General features: G+C 50.9%; 1 protein-coding gene across 2 annotated transcripts in view; it reads right to left on the reverse strand.

The window, feature by feature from the left end:
- LOC147102083 (cytochrome P450 2D15-like) overlaps positions 1–21,678 on the reverse strand; it is a 61,632-nt gene that overhangs the window by 21,445 nt on the left and 18,509 nt on the right. For both annotated transcript variants that reach the window (XM_085964255.1, XM_085964256.1), the window contains exons 2-3: positions 15,600–15,768; positions 6,705–6,857 (exon numbers count right to left, since the gene is read on the reverse strand). In XM_085964255.1, coding sequence (XP_085820381.1) covers positions 6,705–6,857; positions 15,600–15,768 — 322 coding nt within the window. The remainder of the gene's footprint in view (positions 1–6,704; positions 6,858–15,599; positions 15,769–21,678) is intronic.

A 21,678-nucleotide genomic window follows, 5' to 3' on the forward strand; every position in this document is an offset into this window, starting at 1 on the left:
GAGGATGGAACTGGCCTCTTTTGGTTATACCATTCTCTATCGGCCTGGCAAGGAGAATGTGGCCCCGGACACCCTCACACGGGCATTCTGCTCCACTATGTCATCCTCCACTCTCATGGATGTCCACAATGGTTTGTGTCATCCTGGCGTTACGCGCATGCTACATTTCGTACGATCACGGAATCTCCCTTTTTCCACTGGAGATGTAAAGAAAATATGCTCAGAATGCCGGCTTTGTGCGGAATTAAAACCCCAGTTCTTCCGCCCCTCAGATGGTATACTCATACATGCAACCCAACCGATGCAACGACTTAGCATCGATTTTAAGGGCCCAGTGCCCTCTTCAACTTGGAACACATATTTGCTCACCATGATCGACGAATATTCACGTTTTCCATTTGCCTTCCCCTGCTCCAATATGCTGGCGTCCACAGTAATCTGCTGCCTTGAGCAGGTATTTTCTCTCTGTGGCATGCCGGCTTATATTCACTCAGATCGGGGTCCATCCTTTATGTCAAGGGAACTCAAGGACTACCTCTCAGAACGGGGAATTGCTACAAGCAAAACAACACCATACCATCCCATCGGAAATGGGCAGGTAGAGAGGTATAACGGTATCATCTGGAATTCCGTACGTCTCGCTTTAAGATCTCGGGGCCTACCAGACCAGCAATGGGAAACAGTGCTTCCGGATGCATTGCACTCTATACGGTCCCTGCTTTCTACAGCCACAAATACTACACCTCATGAGCGGTTCTTTGGATTCCAGCGTCGCTCATCTCATGGGACATCACTCCCGTCATGGCTAACTACTCCTGGACCTGTATTACTCCGAAGATACGTTCGGACGTCTAAAAATGACCCTCTTGTAGACGAAGTCGAACTAACCGATGCCAACCCCACCTATGCAAACATACGATATTCCGACGGCCGAGAATCTACCGTATCATTACGGGATCTGGCTCCCTGCCCACCAGAACCTAGTGGGACATCGGGTGATGGCATTTCACCAGGAAACTCTTGGGACCTATCGGGTACCCCTCTCCAGGATCCTGATCGGACACCAACTAGCTTGGTGCCGGTAGAACCCCGTGCTCAAGGTTGCGACCCTCCCAGTACCGCGCATGAAAGCACTGATCCGCCACAGACCAGCTCTGCACCTCCCTCTGAACAGAGGCAGTCCGACTTTGAACCTATTGGGGCTCGTACTCGAAGCCATGATCTCCCCGACCCTTCACAGGGCAATCCAGGCCACACAGACTCTGACCAATGGCCAACCGCATGTAAGCGGACCAGCGACCCTCTATGACGGGAATCCAAACAGGTGCGACTCTTCCTTGTTCGGCGGCTGCGGACCAAAAGGTAGACCACAGCCTCCTAATCCTGCAGGAGGGAAGAATGTGATAGAAATGATAACTTCCGGGAAGTTATGTCATCACTTCCTGTGAACTATGAACTATGAACTATGAACTGTGTACATACCTCACTTCCTGTCATATGTCACTTCCTGTTGGACTGGTATAAATACTGGTCTGTTCAGTATTGTAAGAGGCTTCTACCAGAGGCATGGTAAAGACCTCTCTTGTGTATATAGTGTGTTTATAAGTTACTTAAAGCTTACTTTAAAGGTACTTGATGGTAAGTCTCCTTTTTCTTACATCACACTCTATCTCTAAGCAGTCTGGGTCCACAGTTCCATTTCATCCTTCGACTCATCCGACGCTTCAACAAAAAATTTGTTTTCTTCCTCTCTGATGTCAAGGATCGCAAGCTTCATCAACTCTTGAACACCAACGCTCCTCCAGAACCTTCTTCTCCTTCACTTTCCTCTGACCCCCCCTTCTCCCAATCTCACCCCCTGCTGCGTCTTCACTATCCCCTCTGACCTTCCCCTCTCTGACCCCGAACGATCAGTCCTCAGCAAAGGCCTGAGCTTCATCCCCTTACGCTCCCACCTCAATGAATTTCGAGCTCGGCACGATGTTCAGCTCTTTTTCCGCCGCCTTCATCTCCGTGCCCACTTCTCTGGCCAGGAGTCTTCCCCCCGCATGGCTGACCTTTTCTCCCGCTTTCAGAATTCTCATTCTACTTGGACCCCTCCCCCTGGCATCGTACCCTCTCTAGATCTTTTCATCGCTAACTGCCGCCGTGACATCGGCCGTCTCCATTTCTCTGCTCCCCTCACTCACTCCAACCTACCTCCCTCTGAACTTGCAGCACTCCATTCTCTTAGATCCAACCCTGACATTGTCATTAAACCTGCTGACAAGGGTGGTGCTGTTGTTGTTTGGCGCACCGACCTCTACCTAGCGGAAGCTGAACGCCAACTCTCCGACACCTCCTCCTACCCCTACCTGGACCATGACCCCAACTACCGAACATCAAACCACCATTTCCAAGACTGTCACTGACCTCATCTCCTCTGGAGATCTTCCCCCCGCGGCCACCAACCTCATAGTTCCCCAACCCCGCACAGCCCGCTTCTACCTCCTTCCCAAGATCCACAAACGGGACTGCCCTGGTAGACCCATAGTTTCAGCCTGTTCTTGCACCACTGAACTTATCTCTTCCTATCTCGACTCCATCTTTTCTCCCCTTGTCCAGTCTCTTCCCACCTACATCCGCAACTCTTTGGACGCCCTCCGTCACTTTAACAGTTTCCTGGCCCCAACCGCTTCCTTTTCACCATGGACGTACAATCCCTCTACACCTCCATCCCCCACCAGGATGGCCTGAGGGCACTCCGCTTCTTCCTTGAACAGAGGCCCGAGCAGTCCCCATCCACCACCACCCTCCTCCGCCTGGCTGAACTTGTTCTCACATTGAACAACTTCTCCTTTGACTCCACTCATTTCCTCCAAATCAAAGGTGTTGCTATGGGTACCCGCATGGGTCCTAACAATGCCTGCCTTTTTGTGGGATATGTGGAACACTCTTTGTTCCAGTCCTACTCGGGTTCCCTCCCTCACCTCTTTTTTCGGTACATTGATGACTGTATCGGTGCCATTTCCTGCTCTTGCCCTGAACTAGACAATTTCATTCACTTTGCCTCCAATTTCCACCCTTCCCTCACCTTCACATGGTCCATCTCCGACTCTTCCCTTCCCTTCCTTGACTTCTCCGTCTCCATCTCTGGGGATAGGTTATTGAAAAACATTCACTACAAGCCCACTGACTCCCACAGCTACTTGGGCTACACTTCCTCCCACCCCGCCTCCTGTAAGGACCCTATTCCATTCTCCCAGTTTCTCCATCTCCGCCGCATCTGCTGCGATGCCACCTTCCACACCAGTGCTTCCGACATGTCTTCCTTTTTCCTCAACCGAGGATTCCCCTCTACCATGGTTGACACGGCCCTCGACTGTGTCCGTTCTATCTCCCGCACTTCTGCCCTCACCCCTGCCCCTCCCTCCCGGAACCACGATAGGGTTCCCCTTGTCACCTTTCACCCCACCAGCCTCCACATTCAACGGATTATCCTCTGCCATTTCCGCCACCTTCAAAGTGATCCCACCACCAAACGCATCTTCCCCTCCCCTCCCCTTTCAGCATTCCGTAGGGACCGCTCCCCCCGAGATACCCTAGTCCACTCCTCTATCACCCCCAGCAACCCTTCCCCTTCGCCTGGCACCTTCCCGTGCAAGTGCAGGAGTTGCAACACCTGCCCTTATACCTCCTACCTTCCCACTGTCCAGGGCCCCAAACACCCCTTCCAGGTGAAACAGCGACTTACTTCTTGCAATCTAGTATACTGTATTCGCTGCTCACGATGTGATCTCCTCTACATTGGGGAGACCAAACGCAGATTGGGTGACCGCTTTGCGGAACACCTCCATTCAGTCCATAAGGATGACCCCGAGCTTCCGGTCGCCTGTCATTTTAATTCACCGCCCCATTCCCACTCAGACCTCACTGTACTCGGGCTCTTGCATTGTTCCACGGAAGCTCAGCGTAAGCTCGAGGAACAGCACCTCGTCTTCCGATTAGGCACTTAGCAGCCTTCCGGACTCAATATCGAGGTCAACAATTTCAGATCATATCCTCGGCCCCTATTACTTATTTTTTATCCACCCCTTTGTTTTGGCCCTTTCCCCCCCCTTTTTTCCTCTCCCACATGGCAGCTGTCTCCCATTCTGCCAGCGCATTCCACACCTAATCTAGAGCCGTCTTTTGTCTCCACTAGTCCTATCACCATCTCGTCTCGTTTTGAATACCTCTTAATATCTTTTCACTTCTCTTTTGTTCTCTCCCAGCCCGGCCTTTTAATCTATTTCATTTCCTGTGCTTTTCCAGTCTTGACAAAGGGTTTGATTCGAAATGTTGACTCTATTTTCACTCCATGGATGTTGCCTGGCCTGCTGAGTTTTTCCAGCATTTTCTGTTGTTATTTCTAATGTCTCCTTATTTGGTTGGCTGTCAGTTTCTGTCTGATTACACTCCTGTGAAGCACTTTGGGACGTGTTACAACATTAGAGAGGCTATATAAATGCAAGCTGCTGTTGTTCGGTTCTGGGCTGCCATCAGAAACAGATGCCAGATGCCCCCCAGCCCTGTTGGGGAGCGCTGCTGCACCTTAGATGGAAGGAAGTAAACTTGCCAGAGGTGTTAGTGGGTCACTGGCAGCTCCTTTACAGAACCTCCGATCTGAAGAGGCTGGTCGGGCATCTCTAGTGCCAAGGTGAGAATGCTGGAACATTACACAGGAGGCAGCTTGAACTGTAATGATCCCATCTTTAACAGTCAAGGATGCTCTACGCAATCATAGAGTCATAGCGTCCATCGAGTCCGTGCCGGCTCTCTGTAGAGCAATCCAGTCAGTCCCATTCCCCCGCTCTATCCCCGTAGCCCTGCAAGTTTATTTCCCTCAAGTGCCTATCCAGTCTCCCCTTGAAAACATTGAGTGTCTCCGCTTCCACCACTTCCGTCGGCAGCGAGTTTCAGGTCCTCACCACTCGCTGCGTTAAAAAGTTTTTCCTCACGCCCCCCCTGTATCTCTTGCCCAAAACCTTAAATCTGTGTCCCCTAGTCCTTGCACCATCAACTAGTGGGAACAGCCTTTCCCCGTCTAGCCTATCCAAACCCGTCATAATCTTGAACACCTCTATCAAATCACCCCTCAACCTCCTTTGCTCCAAAGAGAACAACCCCAGCTTCTCCAACCTGTCCTTGTAGCTAAGATCCCCCATCCCTGGAACCATTCTGGTAAATCTCCTCTGCACCCTCTCAAGGGCCTTCACATCCTTCCTAAAGTGTGGTGACCAGAACTGGACGCAATATTCCAGTTGTGGCCTAACCAGCGCTTTATAAAGGTTCAGCATAACTTCTCTACTTTTGTACTCAATACCTCTATTTATGAAGCCCAAGATCCCATATGCCCATCAAGAGCAAAGGGGGCAAAGCCCCAAAGCTCTAACCATCACTCAATTTTCTTTCTGTTGAACAGACCAAAAGCTGGTCCACAGAGGGTGCACTGAGGAGTAAAATCAGCCACAGTGGTCTGAAAACCGTGGATGCGCACTCGAAATGGCCTGAGGTGATCAAAATGTCCTCCACCACCACGGAGAAAACTATTGCAGTCCTATGGACCATTTTTGCCAGGAACGGCTTGCCACAGCAGATTTGCTCTGATAACGGACCACAGTTTGTGTCCGAAGAGTTTCGAAGATTTATGAAAAGGAATGGGGTAAGGCATTGCACATCCGCCCCATATCATCCAGCCACAAATGGATTGGCTGAGAGGTTCGTACAAACCTTTAAAAAAAGCAGTAAAGGCCATGTGCGATGACGACATTCCACTGCAGCATAAGGTGGACAATTTCCTGTTAGCCTACAGAAATGCGACACATGCAGTCACCAACCAGGCCCCGGCCATGATGTTCTTTAACCGAAGGTTGAGATCTCGTCTGGATTTGCTCAGACCAAATGTATAAAGAGATGTTGAGAATAAGCAATTCCAGCACATCAATGAGAAGCCGACAAGGAGCTTCAATGTAGGGCAACCAGTCTTGGCCCGCGACTACCGAACAGAGAAATGGCAACCAGGAACGATATGCACATGGCAGGGGCCACTAATGTACACAGTGGATGTTGGGGAGAACATTGTGAGACGCCATGCTGACCAGATCCTAGAGTCACAGGAACGAGTCAACCCCATGTCTCGGCCATACGTACCTGGCGAGGAACCCGACGTACAGGTCGCATCTACCTCAGAAACAATAGCATTGGAAGCTGATGAATCAACTGACGACAGGGTGTTAGAATCGCCTCCGCACCAAGAGCGAGACACCCGGGAAAGGCGTTATCCAGAAAGAATCAGGAAGCCTCCCCAAAGACTGAATTTATAAATAGACTATTTCCAGTTAATGTTGCATGTTAAAAGCGTTAATGGTAATTAGTTTGATATTTAATTGTTAAATGAGTGTTATGGTACTGTTAATCTAAAAGGGGAGGAATTGTAGTGTATGTACCTTTAAGGGAGAGAACTACTTTTTACAGCTCCTGTATCCTGTAGTACCGGCAGTGACCACACCTGTATATAAACCCTGAGTGGTGCTCTGTACCGTCAGTTGCAGTTTGAACCCTCATTCAGTAAAAACCTGTTGATCGTTCCCTGCACTCTGTCTGATTATTGAAGGACACCACATTAAGATACCCGGATCTAACAAAAACGACAAAAGACAAGGATTTCCTTGGAATCTGCTCACCTTTTTCATCTTCAAAGGCTTGGTTTAAAAATCCAGCCTCTTCCACAATTCGCATCTCCAAAGATTTCTTCCCCAGCCCAAAGTTTCTCAGTGTCGAAAGGGAAAACTTTCTCTGCTCTCTCCACCAAAGGCCATATCTAGCAAAGATAATACCTAGAGGGGTACAAGAGGAACAGTGCTTTATTCATCTTATGTTCTATGTTATTCGTTAAGATGTGGTTTGAGAATGCTGGGAACTGGTTAACTTTAGCACAATCTCCGAGGTCAGGTGTGGCAGGGGTCAGATGCACAACTCCTACATTGCTCTATTTGTAGTTTAAAATTAACGTGATCTTCGAGCTAAGAATATATCCCTGGAGCATGCCCACATTTTCCTTTCAATTTCTGGTCTAAGTGATCAGGATTGAGCTGTCTTCGGGATTTTCAGCAGCATAAGACCATAGGAATGTGCAGGAGTGGAAAGATTACTCTGATCCACCTGGACATGCCCAAAGGCTGCCCATTACCGATTCCATTTCATCTTCCTTTCATTGTCTATTCTAATTAGCGACAACAGGAACGATGCCAAGCCCTTTAATTTACCGTTACAAGGATCAGCACAAATCCTAAAACTTTTGTTTGGTGTTTCGATATCAACAGGGATGAGCAACTCTCTTGGGTAAAGAAAGACTCTTCTTCATGCAAAGCCTGCTGACAAATGAAGGTAGGACTTTGTAAATCCTTTCGGTCTGTTGTAGGTCATTACTACAAAAAGGTGTCGTCGACAGTGCTATCAAGCGGCACTTACTCACCAATAACATGCTCACTGATGCCCAGTTTGGGTTCCGCCAGGCCCACTCAGCTCCAGACCTCATTACAGCTTTGGTCCAAACATGGACAAAGGAGCTGAATTCCGGAGGTGAGGTGAGATTGACTGCCCTTGACATCAAGGCAGCATTTGACCGAGTGTGGCATCAAGGAGCCCTGGTAAAACCAAAATCAATGGGAATCAGTGGGAAAACGCTCCACTGGCTGGAGTCATACCTAGCACAAAGGAAGATGGTTGTGGTGGTTGAAGGTCAATCATCACAGCCCCAGGACATCGCTGCAGGAGTTCCTCAGGGCAGTGTCCTAGGCCCAACCATCTTCAGCTGCTTCATCAATGATATTCCCTCCAACATAAGGTCAGAAGTGGAGATATTCGCTGATGACTGCACAGTGTTCAGTGCCATTCACAACTCCTCAGATAATGAATCAGTCTATGCCTGCATGAAACAAGACCAGGATGACATTCAGGCTTGGGCTGATAAGTGGCAGGTAACATTCGCACCACCGAAGTGCCAGGCAATGACTATCTCCAATAAGCGAGAGTCTAACCACCTCCCCTTGACATTCAACAGCATTACCATCGTCGAATCCCCCACCATCAACATCCTGGAGGGTCTCCATTGACCAGAAAATTAACTGGACTAGCCACATAAATAATGTGGTAACCAGAGAAGGTCAGAGGCTGGGTATTCTGCAGCGAGTGTCTCACCTCCTGACTCCCCAAAGACTTTCTACCATCTACAAGGCACAAGTCAGGAGTGTGATGGAATAATCTCCACTTGCCTGGATGAGTGCAGCTCCAACACTCAAGAAGCTTCACACCATCCAGGACAAAGCAACCCGCTTGATTGACACCCCATTCACCACCTTAAACATTCACTCACTCCACCAAAAGCGTACCGTGGCTGCAGTGTGTACCATCTACAGGATGCACTGCAGCAACTCGCCAAGAGTTCTTCGGTAGCACCTCCGGAACCCACGACCTCTTCCACCTAGAAGGGCAAGGGCAGCGGGCGCATGGGAACACCACCACCTCCAAGTTCCCCTGCAAGCCACACGCCATCCTGAATTAGAAGTATATTGCTGGTCCTTCATCGTCGCTGGGTCAAAATCCTGGAACTCCCTCCCTAACAGCACCGTGGGAGTACCTTCACCACACGGGCTGCAACGGTTCAAGGCGGCGGCTCACCACGACCTTCTCAAGGGCAACTAGGGATGGGCAATAAATGCTGACATTCCCAGCGACACCCACATTGCATAAACACATTTTTAAAAAAGTTAACAGAGCACAAGGTGGAACATTTAAACCAGTTCCCCTGGACACACTGTCTCCAGTTCCCGTGGACACACTGACACCAGTTTCCCTGGACACACTGACTCCAGTTCCCCTGGACACACTGACACCAGTTCCCCTGGACACACTGACACCAGTTCCCCTGGACACACTGACTCCAGTTCCCCTGGACACACTGACTCCAGTTCCCCTGCACACACTGACTCCAGTTCCCCTGGACACACTGACTCCAGTTCCCCTGCACACACTGACTCCAGTTCCCCTGGATACACTGACTCCAGTTCCCCTGGACACACTGGCTCCAATTCCCCTGGACACACTGACTCCAGTTCTCCTGGACACACTGACTCCTGTTCCCCTGGACACACTGACTCCAGCTCCCCTGTACACACTGACTCCCGCTCCCCTGGACACACTGACACCAGTTCCCCTGGACACACTGACTCCAGTTCCCCTGGACACACTGACACCAGTTCCCCTGGACACACTGACTCCAGCTCCCCTGGACACACTGACTCCAGTTCCCCTGGACACACTGACTCCAGTTCCCCTGGACACACTGACTCCAGTTCCCCTGGACACACTGACTCCAGTTCCCCTGGACACACTGACTCCAGTTCCGCTGGACACACTGACTCCAGTTCCCCCTGGACACTCTGACACCAGTTCCCCTGGGCACACTGACACCAGTTCCCCTGGACACACTGACTCACGTTCCGCTGGACACACTGACTCCAGTTCCCCTGGACACACTGACTCCAGTTCCCCTGGACACACTGACTCCAGTTCCCCTGGACACACTGACTCCAGTTCCCCTGGACACACTGACTCCAGTTCCCCTGGACACACTGACTCCAGTTCCCCTGGACACACTGACTCCAGTTCCCCTGGACACACTGACTCCAGTTCCCCTGGACACACTGACTCCAGTTCCCCTGGTGATATACCTATCAATTCGTCCAATAAAAAGCGACGAGTTAGGAACGTAACTAAAGGTTTTTATTGACTAAATAACAGAGCCCACCCTCGTGGGTGATCGGGTCCAACAAGGAGGAATACCAGCCAGTCGACTACCTTTATACCTGGGCAGGTAGGTGGAGCCATGGGCGGAGTCGGAGGTGGTCAGCCCAGGTATAACAGCGCGACAAGAGGCGACCTCGTATAGTGATACAACAGTGAGAACAGTGAGAACAATACAACAGTGATAACTATAGTGTAACGATAGTGAACGTTAAAAGTGGTTTACCACATTCACCCCTTGTTTAGATTTGAGTCCGGCGGGGTGAAGTGTACTACCAGTTCTGGTATGTCAGTCTGTCCGGAGACCTCGTAAGCCTCTCCGATCGTCGCAGCGGCGGTGCTGCATTATCCGGTGTTAATGCTGGTGTCTGCGTGGTCGGCGAAGGCTCGTGGGGTTCCGGCATGCTGTCTACCTGGGCTGGAATTGGGGGGGTGGTGGGGGGGGTAAAGGTGGTGTCTCCGGAGTGCCCGAGGGTGCGAGGTCTCGTAAGGAGACAGTGTCCTCCCGCCCGTCTGGGTAAGCCACGTAGGCGTACTGGGGGTTGGCGTGCAGGAGGTTCACCCTCTCGACCAGGGGGTCCGTTTTATGGGCCCTCACGTGCTTTCGCAGCAAGACGGGCCCCGGAGAGGTCAGCCAGGTTGGTAGAGTGGTTCCCGTAGTCGACTTCCTGGGGAAAACAAACATTCGTTCATGGGGGGTGGCGTTAACGGCAGTGCAAAGTAGTGACCGGATGGAGTGCAGCGCTGTCGGGAGGACTTCCTGCCAGCGGGAGGTTGGGAGGCCCTTAGACTTTAAGGCTAAGAGGACGGCCTTCCATACCGTCGCGTTCTCTCTTTCCACCTGGCCGTTCCCTCGGGGGTTGTAGCTGGTGGTCCTACTTGCTGCAATACCTCTCGCTAGTAGGAACTGACGGAGTTCCTCGCTCATGAAGGAGGAGCCCCGGCCACTATGTATATAGTTCGGGAACCCGAACAAGGCGAAGAGGTCGTTCAGGCACTTGATGACTGTGGTACTGGTCATGTCTGGGCAGGGGAAGGCAAAAGGGAAGCGGGAGTACTCATCAACGATGTTGAGGAAGTACACATTGCGGTCAGATGACGGTAGAGGCCCCTTAAAGTCGATGCTCAGGCGCTCAAAGGGGCGGGTGGCCTTGATCAGGCTTGCTCTGTCCGGCCTATAGAAGTGCGGTTTGCACTCGGCGCAGGTCTGGCAGTTCCTGGTCATGGTCCTGACCTCCTCGATGGAGTAGGTCAGGTTGCGGGCCTTAATGAAATGGTAAAGTCTGGTGACCCCGGGGTGGCAGAGGTCGTTGTGGAGGGTCTGAAGTCTATCAATATGCGCGCTGGCGCATGTAACTCGTGAAAGAGCATCGGGGGGTTCGTTCAGCTTACCTGGCCGGTACAAGATATCATAATCGTAGGTGGATAGCTCGATTCTCCACCTCAAGATCTTGTCATTCTTGATTTTGCCCCTCAGCTTGTTATTAAACATGAAAGCAACCGAACGTTGGTCGGTGAGGAGGGTAAATCGTTTGCCTGCCAGGTAATGCCTCCAGCGCCGTACCGCCTCCACAATTTCCTGGGCTTCCTTCTCGACCGACGAGTGTCGGATCTCGGGGCCCTGTAGGGTCCTTGAGAAGAAGGCCACCGGCCTCCCCTCCTGGTTAAGGGTAGCGGCTAGGGCGAAGTCGGATGCATCGCTCTCCACTTGGAAGGGGATGGACTCATCCACTGCGTGCATTGTGGCCTTGGCTATGTCTCCCTTGATGAGGGAGAAGGCCGCGCACGCTTCCTCCGTGAGGGGGAAGGATGTGGACTTCATGAGGGGTCTGGCTTTGTCCGCATAATTGGGCACCCATTGGGCATAGTAGGCGAAGAGCCCCAGGGTTCTCTTAAGTGCCTTAGGGCAGTGGGGGAGGGGTAGCTCCATGAGGGGGCGCATTCTTTCGGGGTCGGGGCCGATGAGTCCGTTCTCTACTACACAGCCAAGGATGGCAAGGCGCGAGGTGTTAAACACACATTTCTCCTTATTGTAGGTGAGGTTCAGCCGTTGGGCCGTACGGAGGAATTTCTCCAGATTCACGTCATGGTCCTGCCGGTCGCGGCCGCAGATGGTGACGTTATCTAGATAGGGGAATGTGGCCTGCAGTCCGTTCTGGTCAACCATCCGGTCCATCTCCCTTTGGAAGACCGAGACCCCGTTGGTGACACCGAAGGGGACCCTAAGGAAGTAGTATAGGCGCCCATTCGCCTCGAAGGCGGTGTACTGGCGGTCCTCGGGGTGGATAGGGAGTTGGTGGTAGGCCGACTTAAGGTCGATGGTCGAGAATACGCGGTATTGTGCAATCTGATTGACCATGTCAGATATGCGGGGAAGCGGGTATGCGTCCAGCTGGGTGTATCTGTTTATGGTCTGGCTGTAGTCGATGACCAGGCGATTTTTATCGCCGGTCTTAACGACCACGACCTGGGCACGCCAGGGGCTGTTGCTCCCCTCGATAATGCCCTCTTTCAGGAGGCGCCGCACCTCAGAGCTAATGAAGGCTCAGTCCGCAGCGCTGTACCGCCTGCTCTTGGTAGCGACGGGTTTGCAGTCGGGGGTGAGGTTAGCGAACAGGGAAGGTGGCGGCACCTTGAGGGTGGATAGGCTGCAGGTGTTACGCGGTGGGCGGTTTAACATTCGCTGGTTGTCGACTGTGAGTGGGGGGAGGGGTCCACCGTATGCTAGGGTTACACTTTGGAGGTGGGATTGGAAGTCCAGCCCTAGTAGGACGGCAGCGCAGAGCTGGGGGAGGACGAGGAGTTTAAAATTTTTATACTCCGTACCCTTAACCGACAAGGTCACAACACAGTAGCCGCTAATGTCCGTGGCGTGGGACCTCGATGCCATCGAGATTCGGTTGCGCGTTGGCAGGACAGGGAGGGAGTAGTGGCTCACTGTGTCTGGGTGGATGAAGCTCTCCGTGCTTCCGCTGTCGAACAGGCAGGTCGTGGCGTGGCCGTTTACTTTGATGTCCATCATCGACTTGGACAGGTGGTGTGGGCGGGCTTGATCCAGAGTGACGGAGGCTAGTGTGTAGGTAAGCGAGTCGTTGTCGTCTGCGAGCGAGGCGGTCGTCGGGTCCGGGGGCCCGGTGGCAGTCGGGCGTGGTGGGTAAAATGGCGTCTCCCACGAGGTAGGACAAAATGGCGGAGAAGATGGCTGCCCCCATAACTCACATGAGGCACTATTGGGGTCGGTTGCCTTGATCAAAGATGGCCGCCCCCATGACTCACGTGTGGGGATGCTGGCCTCAGTTGCCTTGAAAGAAGATGGCCGCCCCCACAGTTCGCATGAGGCACTGCTGGCCTCTGAAGATCTGCTCCTGCAGGCCTTAGAGAAGTGGCCTTTCTTCCTGCAGGTTGAGCAGGTAGAGTTCCTGGCTGGGCAGCGCGACCTCGGGTGCTTCTCCTGGCCGCAAAAGAAGCAGCCGGCGGCCCGATCGCGGGTGCCCGATGTCGGAGCCGGTACCGGGGGTGGCGGTCCCGGTCGGGTCCGGGACGCCGACGCTGAGGTAGGTCCCGGGGGTGGCGCTGCGAAGGGTATTGCGGTAGGGGTCGGGCCCGAGTCCCAGGGTCGCGAGCAGTACCTGGAAAACGCCTCCTGGTCCTGATGGGCCACCTCTAGGGAGAGAGCGAGGGCTTCAGCTTTGTCCAGGTCGAGGTCTTTAGCTTCAAGCAGTCTTTGCCGTGAGTAGTCGGACCGTAGGCCTTTCACAAAGGCATCGCGGATATTATCTTCCGTATTTTCAACAGCCGTCACCGCTTTAAAGTCACAGTTCCTGCCGAGTGCTCTTAGCGCCCGTAAAAATTCAGCTACAGACTCTCCTGGCTGTTGCGGGCGGGATCTTAGGAGGTGCCTGGTGTACATGTAATTTACCGGGCTCCGGTACTGCTGTTTCAGTAGGTTGATAGCGGCCTTGTATGTAGTCGTGTCCTGGATGAGTGCGTATACTCTCGGGCTCGCTTGGGCGTTCAGAACTCTTAGTTTGGATCTCTGAGGGATGCCGGATTCTTCCAGGCAGGATTCGAAGCAGTCCAGCCAGTGTTTGAAGTTGAGGGCTGAGTTTGCTGCCTGTGGGTTTAGATCCAGGTACGGTGGTTTGAGGGCTTGCAGCCAAGCCGGCTGGTGTGGCTGGTGTAGCCCGGTGTCTGAAAGCTGCTGTGGCTGTGCTTCTGGGAGGGCTTCTGGCTGGCCAGTAGTAGACATCTTTAAAATTTAGTCAATAAAATTGATATACCTATCAATTCGTCCAATAAAAAGCGATGAGTTAGGAACGTAACTAAAGGTTTTTATTGACTAAATAACAGAGCCCACCCTCGTGGGTGATCGGGTCCAACAAGGAGGAATACCAGCCAGTCGACTACCTTTATACCTGGGCAGGTAGGTGGAGCCATGGGCGGAGTTGGAGGTGGTCAGCCCAGGAATAACAGCGCGACAAGAGGCGACCTCGTATAGTGATACAACAGTGAGAACAGTGAGAACAATACAACAGTGATAACTATAGTGTAACGATAGTGAACGATAAAAGTGGTTTACCACACCTGGACACACTGACTACAGTTCCTCTGGACATACTGACACCAGTTCCCCTGGACACACTGACTCCAGTTCCCCTGGACACACTGACACCAGTTCCCCTGGACACATTGACACCAGTTCCACTGGACACACTGACTCCAGTTCCTCTGGACAAACTGACTCCAGTTCCCCTGGACACACTGACACCAGTTCCCCTGGACACACTGACTCCAGTTCCCCTGGACACACTGACTCCAGTTCCCCTGGACACACTGACTCCAGTTCCCCTGGGCACACTGACACCAGTTCCCCTGGACACACTGACACCAGTTCCCCTGGACACACTGACTCCAGTTCCCCTGGACACATTGACACCAGTTCCCCTGGACACACTGACACCAGTTCCCCTGGACACACTGACACCAGTTCCCCTGGACACACTGACTCCAGTTCCCCTGGACACACTGACACCAGTTCCCCTGGACACACTGACTCCAGTTCCCCTGGACACACTGACTCCAGTTCCGCTGGGCACATTGACACCAGTTCCCCTGGACACACTGACACCAGTTCCCCTGGACACACTGACACCAGTTCCCCTGGACACACTGACTCCAGTTCCGCTGGACAGATTGATTCCAGTTCCCCTGGACACACTGACACCAGTTCCCCTGGACACACTGACTCAAGTTCCGCTGGACACATTGACACCAGTTCCCCTGGACACACTGACACCAGTTCCCCTGGACACACTGACACCAGTTCCCCTGGACACATTGACACCAGTTCCCCTGGACACACTGACACCAGTTCCCCTGGACACACTGACTCCAGTTCCCCTGGACACACTGACACCAGTTCCCCTGGACACACTGACTCCAGTTCCCCTGGACACACTGACACCAGTTCCCCTGGACACACTGACTCCAGTTCCCCTGGACACATTGACACCAGTTCCCCTGGACACACTGACACCAGTTCCCCTGGACACACTGACTCCAGTTTCCCTGGACACACTGACACCAGTTCCCCTGTGTCTCGACAGAACCCCCTGCATGCTGAGAAGATGAAGTGTATGGATTATCAAGAGAAGCAACTACATTCAATTAGAATCATAGAATTAGAAGCACAGCAGGAGGCCATTCAGCCCAAGTAATAGCCAACCCACTCCGCCGGTTCCCAAGGCTGTCTCTGAAGCCTGGTACACAGTTACCTTCTCCTATGCGCTTAACCACATCGTCATATATCGGGAAGGATGGCCGGTCAGCAAAATCTTCTGATTTCTTCACCAGTGCCTCTTTTAGGGTTTCATAGCCGCTCAGTATCACTATGTTTCTCCATCCAAACTGTACGCTGAACACATTGCCGTGTTTCTTCGCCAGCTTAAAAATAAAGAAAAGAATTAAGTGGGGAAAAACATGAGTCCATTATCGTAACTTACACATTGCTCCCTCATAGGTCAAATACAACACTGATCAGAGATAGTGCAGTTTAGAATGATTTCAAACGGGCACAGCATATCGAGTAACTCAGTATGGAATTGTTCGGCATCCCTGCCCAGCTGGTGCTGGGCTCCAGGGAGGTTGGCATTCCATTCCATGTGCCAATGCATGTGACGGGCAAGGGTGGGGCTGGATTCTTCATGTGCATTGATTATTTTCCTTGACTAATCACTCATCCAACCGACTGTGAATCTGATACTGATGAATGCTCCAACACCTCAGCCAAGCAGCGTACAGATGGAGAAACACTCAAAATATGCAGAAAAAATGTTCAGGTCGCGTGTCAGATAATTTGTTGATCGGCCGCAGTCTGTATTAAAGGCACCGTTTTACCATTGATTTACATGTAAGGATAGATCTTCCAGTTCCTCACCTGTGGCGAGGTAGCAGGTCCACTGTGAGTGCAGATCTGGATGTGCCGTGGACCTGTGGTGCTTTGCCATGGGGGAGGACCCTGAAAAATCTACCCGAGAGAGTAATGCACTTAGCAAAAGCTGCACAACGGCTTCAAGAAAACCAGCACAGCCATAAAAAATCTGACAGTTCCTAAAACTGCCCTGAATATAATGTGGTTACACCAAAGCTGAAGTGGTGCACGAGTTTATAATACTTTAAGCTGCAGGTATACTCAACATTCTAGAGCTGAAGATGGTAGGGATTTTCCTTCCTTTCTATGTGAGTATTTGTGGGTATTGTATCTGTTGCTAAATCTTTTGTTTTTATGGTTGTCATGGTGATACAGAGGCATTCTTCACCACTCTGGCATCAGTTTACAGAAGCACTCTGTTTCTCCCCTCCCCCCAAGCTCACGCTGGCACTCTTTACCACTCGCCTCAGTTCGCCCTTAAAAATAGCTTGTTTATGCTGGTGTGGCAGAACCACTGAATGACTGTGGCTAGCTGTATATAATTCTCTTTAACAATGTTCTAACACCAGCCTAAACCTGTACCATTGTGTTAGGGATTACTGTGTTTTGTATATAGAGTTTGCATGTACGGGGCGTGGCCCCTTTAAGAGCGCGGGAAAACGGGGGCAAACGCGATGACGTCACGTCGCAAACCACGGGACTGCCCAGTCAGTCCTCGTGGCATCTCCTTTGAGTAAAGACCTGTTTGATTGTTCTCTTGTGTCGATCTCCGTTATTCGTAGGAATTTGTTAATTCCTACATTGGTGACCCCGTTTTTGTGAACGTTTTCACAAAAGAAGAGCGCAGCATGGAGGCAAACGTCGTTTCGCTAAAGCAACCGCAGTTCTGGGAGCAGCAAGCGCCCTCGTGGTTTATTCAGGTCGAGGCCCAGTTCGCCCTGAGGAACATCGATGCGGATCAGACCAAGTATCTTTACGTGGTCTCCGCACTCGACAGTGTAAAGTCTGTGGGTTGTTTAGTTAATTAATACACAGACTCCAAGAGTAACTTAAAACAGGACTTTACTATTCGAAGGTCAGGGCGAATCTGCCCAATAACTCCTGACACAGCACTTATATACCGGTGTGGTCACCGTCGGTATTACAGTATACAGAAGCCAACAAAGTAGTGCAACACCTAAAGTAGTTCTCTTAAAGGTGGACGGTTACATACAATAGTTCTCTTAAAGGTAGACGGGTACATACACTACAATCCTCCCTTTTTAGCTTACAACATACCGATTCCCCATTAAACATACATTATAACATATATACAACTTGATGCAAGACAGTTCACAGATTCAGTCTCTCTGGAGGTTTCCGGACTCTGTCCGGATAACGCCTCGGTGGTGTCGTAACTCCCGGTGGGGTAGCAGGTGCTTCTGGCAAGGTCGATTCGGCTTGAAGGACAGTGTCAGGTTCATCTGATTCCAGTATTACCAGATCGGAGGTAGGTGTTCTGGGTATCTCTGTCTCAACATTAACCGTGTAAGGTGGTGGAGTAGATTGGCCATTTGTGGCTGACCCTATGATCTGGTCAACATGGCGCCTTATTATACTGTCCCCAATGTCCACCGTATACATCAACGGCCCTAGCCTTTTTCCAATAGTTCCAGGCTGCCATTTCTCGGTACGGTAGTCCCGGGCCAAAACTTGTTGACCTATCTGAAAAGATCTAGTTGGCCTTTCATTCATGCCCTGGAATTGCCGGTTCTCTACGTCCCTTCTGACGTTTGGCTTAAGCAAATCCAGCCGGCATCTTAGTCGTCTATTAAAAAACATCATGGCGGGAGTTTGATTTGTGACCGCATGTGTTGCATTCCTGTACGCCAACAAGAAGCTATCCACCTTATGTTGTAAGTTAATGGCTTCATTAACCATGGCCTTTATGGCCTTCTTGAAGGTCTGGACAAACCTTTCAGCCAATCCATTGGAGGCGGGATGGTATGGGGCTGACGTGTAGTGCTTAACCCCATTGCTCTTTAAGAATTTCTTGAATTCTTCGGACACAAATTGCGGTCCATTATCAGAACAGATCTGTTCCGGCAGCCCATTCCTAGCAAACATGGTCCTTAACACTGTGATGGTTTTTTCCGTGGTGGTGGTGGACATCTTTATTACCTCCGGCCACTTGGAGTGTGCATCCACCGCTATTAGAAACATTGAGTCCATAAATGGACCAGCAAAGTCGATGTGTACCCTTTGCCAAGGAGATGAGGGCCACTCCCATGGATGCAGAGGAGCCTGTGGTGGCGCGTTTTGGACCTTCTGGCATCCTAGACAGCTCTTAGTGATTTCTTCGATGTCCCCATCAATGCCTGGCCACCACACAAACGCTCTTGCTAGGTTCTTCATTTTCACTCCACCCAGATGTCCCTCGTGCAGCTCCTTTAACACCTTCTGTTGAAGTTTGGGTGGAATCACCACTCTAGATCCACACATCAGGGTTCCTCGACACACTGACAGCTGTTCTTTTCTCTGCGAAAATGCTGGCAGTGTTGGTTCGCCCTGTGCTGGCCATCCCTCCACCGTTAAATCATAGACTCGTGAGAGAGTCGGGTCATTTCTTGTTTCGTTTTCGATCATCGAATTTGTTACTGGTAGACATTCCACTATGGATGAGTGGAACATCTCTACCGGGTCCACTGTAGTCGCTTCTTCTACTATCGGCAATGGCAAGCGCGATAACCCATCAGCATTTCCATGCTGTTTGGACCTTTTGTATTCGATGTCATATTGGTGTGCCCCAAGTAACACGGACCACCTCTGTAACCTTTGCGCTGTCATGGTGGAAACGGCCTTGTTAGGGTTGAATATGGACACCAACGGCTGGTGGTCTGTCAGTAATGTGAACTTCTTGCCCTGCAGGTAAAGATTGAATTTCTTTACGCCCCACACAAGGCTGAGGGCCTCCCTATCTATTTGAGCATAATTTCGCTCCGCGGAGGTCAATGATCGGGACGCGAATGCCACTGGCCTTTCCGAGCCATTTGGTAACTTGTGTGAAAGTACTGCTCCAATTCCATAGGGGGAAGTATCACAAGCTAGACGAAGAGGTAACGTTGGGTTGAAATGAGCCAACACTTCTTCAGAGGTAATCAACGCCTTGCTTCTGCGAAAGGCCTTTTTACATTCCTCACTCCACTTCCATGGTACTTCTTTCCGCAACAGAGCATTCAGCGGATGCAGCACCGTGGATAGATTCGGCAGAAATTTGTGATAATAATTAATCAACCCCAAGAATGATCTTAACTGTGATACGTTTTCCGGAGCTGGGGCCTTCACGACAGCTTCTATCTTGTCAGGTGACTTGTGCAGCCCCTCTCGGTCAATGACATGACCGCAGTACGAGATCCGTTTTTGGAAGAACTCACATTTCTTGCGATTAACTCGAAGGCCATATTCCTTCAACCTAGTGAGCACCAGTTTCAAATTTGTGAGGTGTTCTTCCTCGTCTTCTCCCGTAATCAGGATATCGTCTAAGTAACACTGCGTGCTTGGAATTCCTTGTAATACCTGCTCCATGGCCCTCTGCCAAATTGCTGGAGCCGAAGCTACCCCAAAAACCAGTCTATTATAACGATACAAGCCTCTGTGTGTGTTGATGGTGAGGTACTGACGCGACTCTTCCTCGACTTCCATTTGTAAGTATGCCTGTGCCAGGTCTATCTTGGTGAAGTGTTTCCCTCCAGCCAACGAAGCAAAGATATCTTCAATCCGCGGAAGCGGGTATTGTACCGTGTGAAGCACCGGATTCACTGTGATCTTGAAGTCTCCGCAGATGCGGACCTTCCCCGGTCCCCCTGGCTTGTCACTTGGTGAAGACTTCATGACGGGAACAATGGGCGTGGCCCACTCACTCCAGTCCACTTTTGACAGTATCGCTGATCGTTCAAGTTCTTCCAGTTCTGCCTCCACAGCAGGTCGTATCGCGTAAGGTACCGATCTGGCTTTGAAAAATTTTGGGCTTGCATGTTCTGCAATCTTAACCTTTGCTTTAATTCCTCGCAGTGTTCCCAGTCCTTGCTGGAATACCTCTTTAGCTTCGTCTAATATTCTGGACAACCGTTCAGGTTTGACATCTTCCTTTCCGGAATCTACCGTCATGGTGTTTAGTGAATGCCAGTCTAGCTTTATTTTCCTGATCCACTCCCGTCCCAGAAGTGGTGGACCTCCCTCAAGCAACACATACAGGTCCATCCTTTGGTGCTCTTTGTCTTTGTATCTCACCTTGACTTCTATCTTTCCGATGGGGTATACTTTGTGCCCCGTGTATGTCTTCAATACTAGTTCCGTATCCCGTAGGGGAATATGCTTGAATAACTTTTTATAATCATGCTTATTCATGACCGTCAACGCCGATCCGGTGTCCACTTCCATTTTCACTTGGACTTTTGCAATCTGTAGTGTGATCCAGATAGCTTGTCGGTCAGCTTCATTACTCACATTGTGAATTCTCAGACTATCCAGTTCCTTGCAGTTGGAGTGTGAGTCCGAATTCTGTTCTTCCGGACTCCTCCTAGTCACCTCATGTACCTTTCTGTACCTCTTTTGTGGTGACTCATTATTGTTGGTCTTCTTTCCTGACCGGCATACCTTAGCTATGTGACCGAGCTTGCCACATTTCCTACATTCCTGGTTTTTAAACCAGCATTGGTTCTGGTCGTGTGTTGTCTTCCCACAACGATAGCATTTCGTTGTACCCGAAGTAATTTGCTGCACCCTGAGTGCCGCTGCCTTTAGCTGCATTTCCGCCGTTCCTTTCGCTGCGGCTTCGTTCGATGCAGCAATAAGGACAGCCTTCTCAAGTGTAAGATCGTTCTCTTCGAGTAGTCGCTTTTGCGTTCCTTCCTTTGACAACCCGCACACGAACTTGTCTCGCAATGCCTCTGTCAGATTCCCTCCAAACTGGCAGTGTTTCGCTAGTCTACGCAGCTCGACCAAGTATTCTGCGTTGCTTTCGTCTTTCCTTTGCGTTCTCGCATAGAATTTGGATCGTTCCACTAACATCAGTGGTGCGGGGTTAAAATGATCCTTCAGGACAGCAACAATATCATCGAAAGTCTGATCCGCCGGTTTAGCTGGTGCTAGTAGATGCTTCAAGAGCCCGTATGTCTTCGCGCCCATCGAGTTTAGCAAGGTTATAGCTTTGTCATCTTCTTCTATTTTATTGGCCTCACCATAGATCTCAATGCGTTCCACATACGTGGCCCAGTCTTCTACCTCGGAGTTAAAATCGTTGATGTTACCACGCTTAGGCATCTTCCTCTCTTCCTGATAACACCACGGATTATTTCTTTAAATTTTCTTTTTTTTTTTCAAGATGGCGGTTCCCGCGAAAATGGCGGTTTCCCGCGCTTATCTTCTCTCCCCGCCCACTTCAA

This window comes from Somniosus microcephalus, chromosome 22, assembly GCF_052327205.1.
Source record: "Somniosus microcephalus isolate GS21.2 chromosome 22, FLI_Smic_1.0, whole genome shotgun sequence".
NCBI classification, from domain to species: Eukaryota; Metazoa; Chordata; class Chondrichthyes; order Squaliformes; family Somniosidae; genus Somniosus; species Somniosus microcephalus.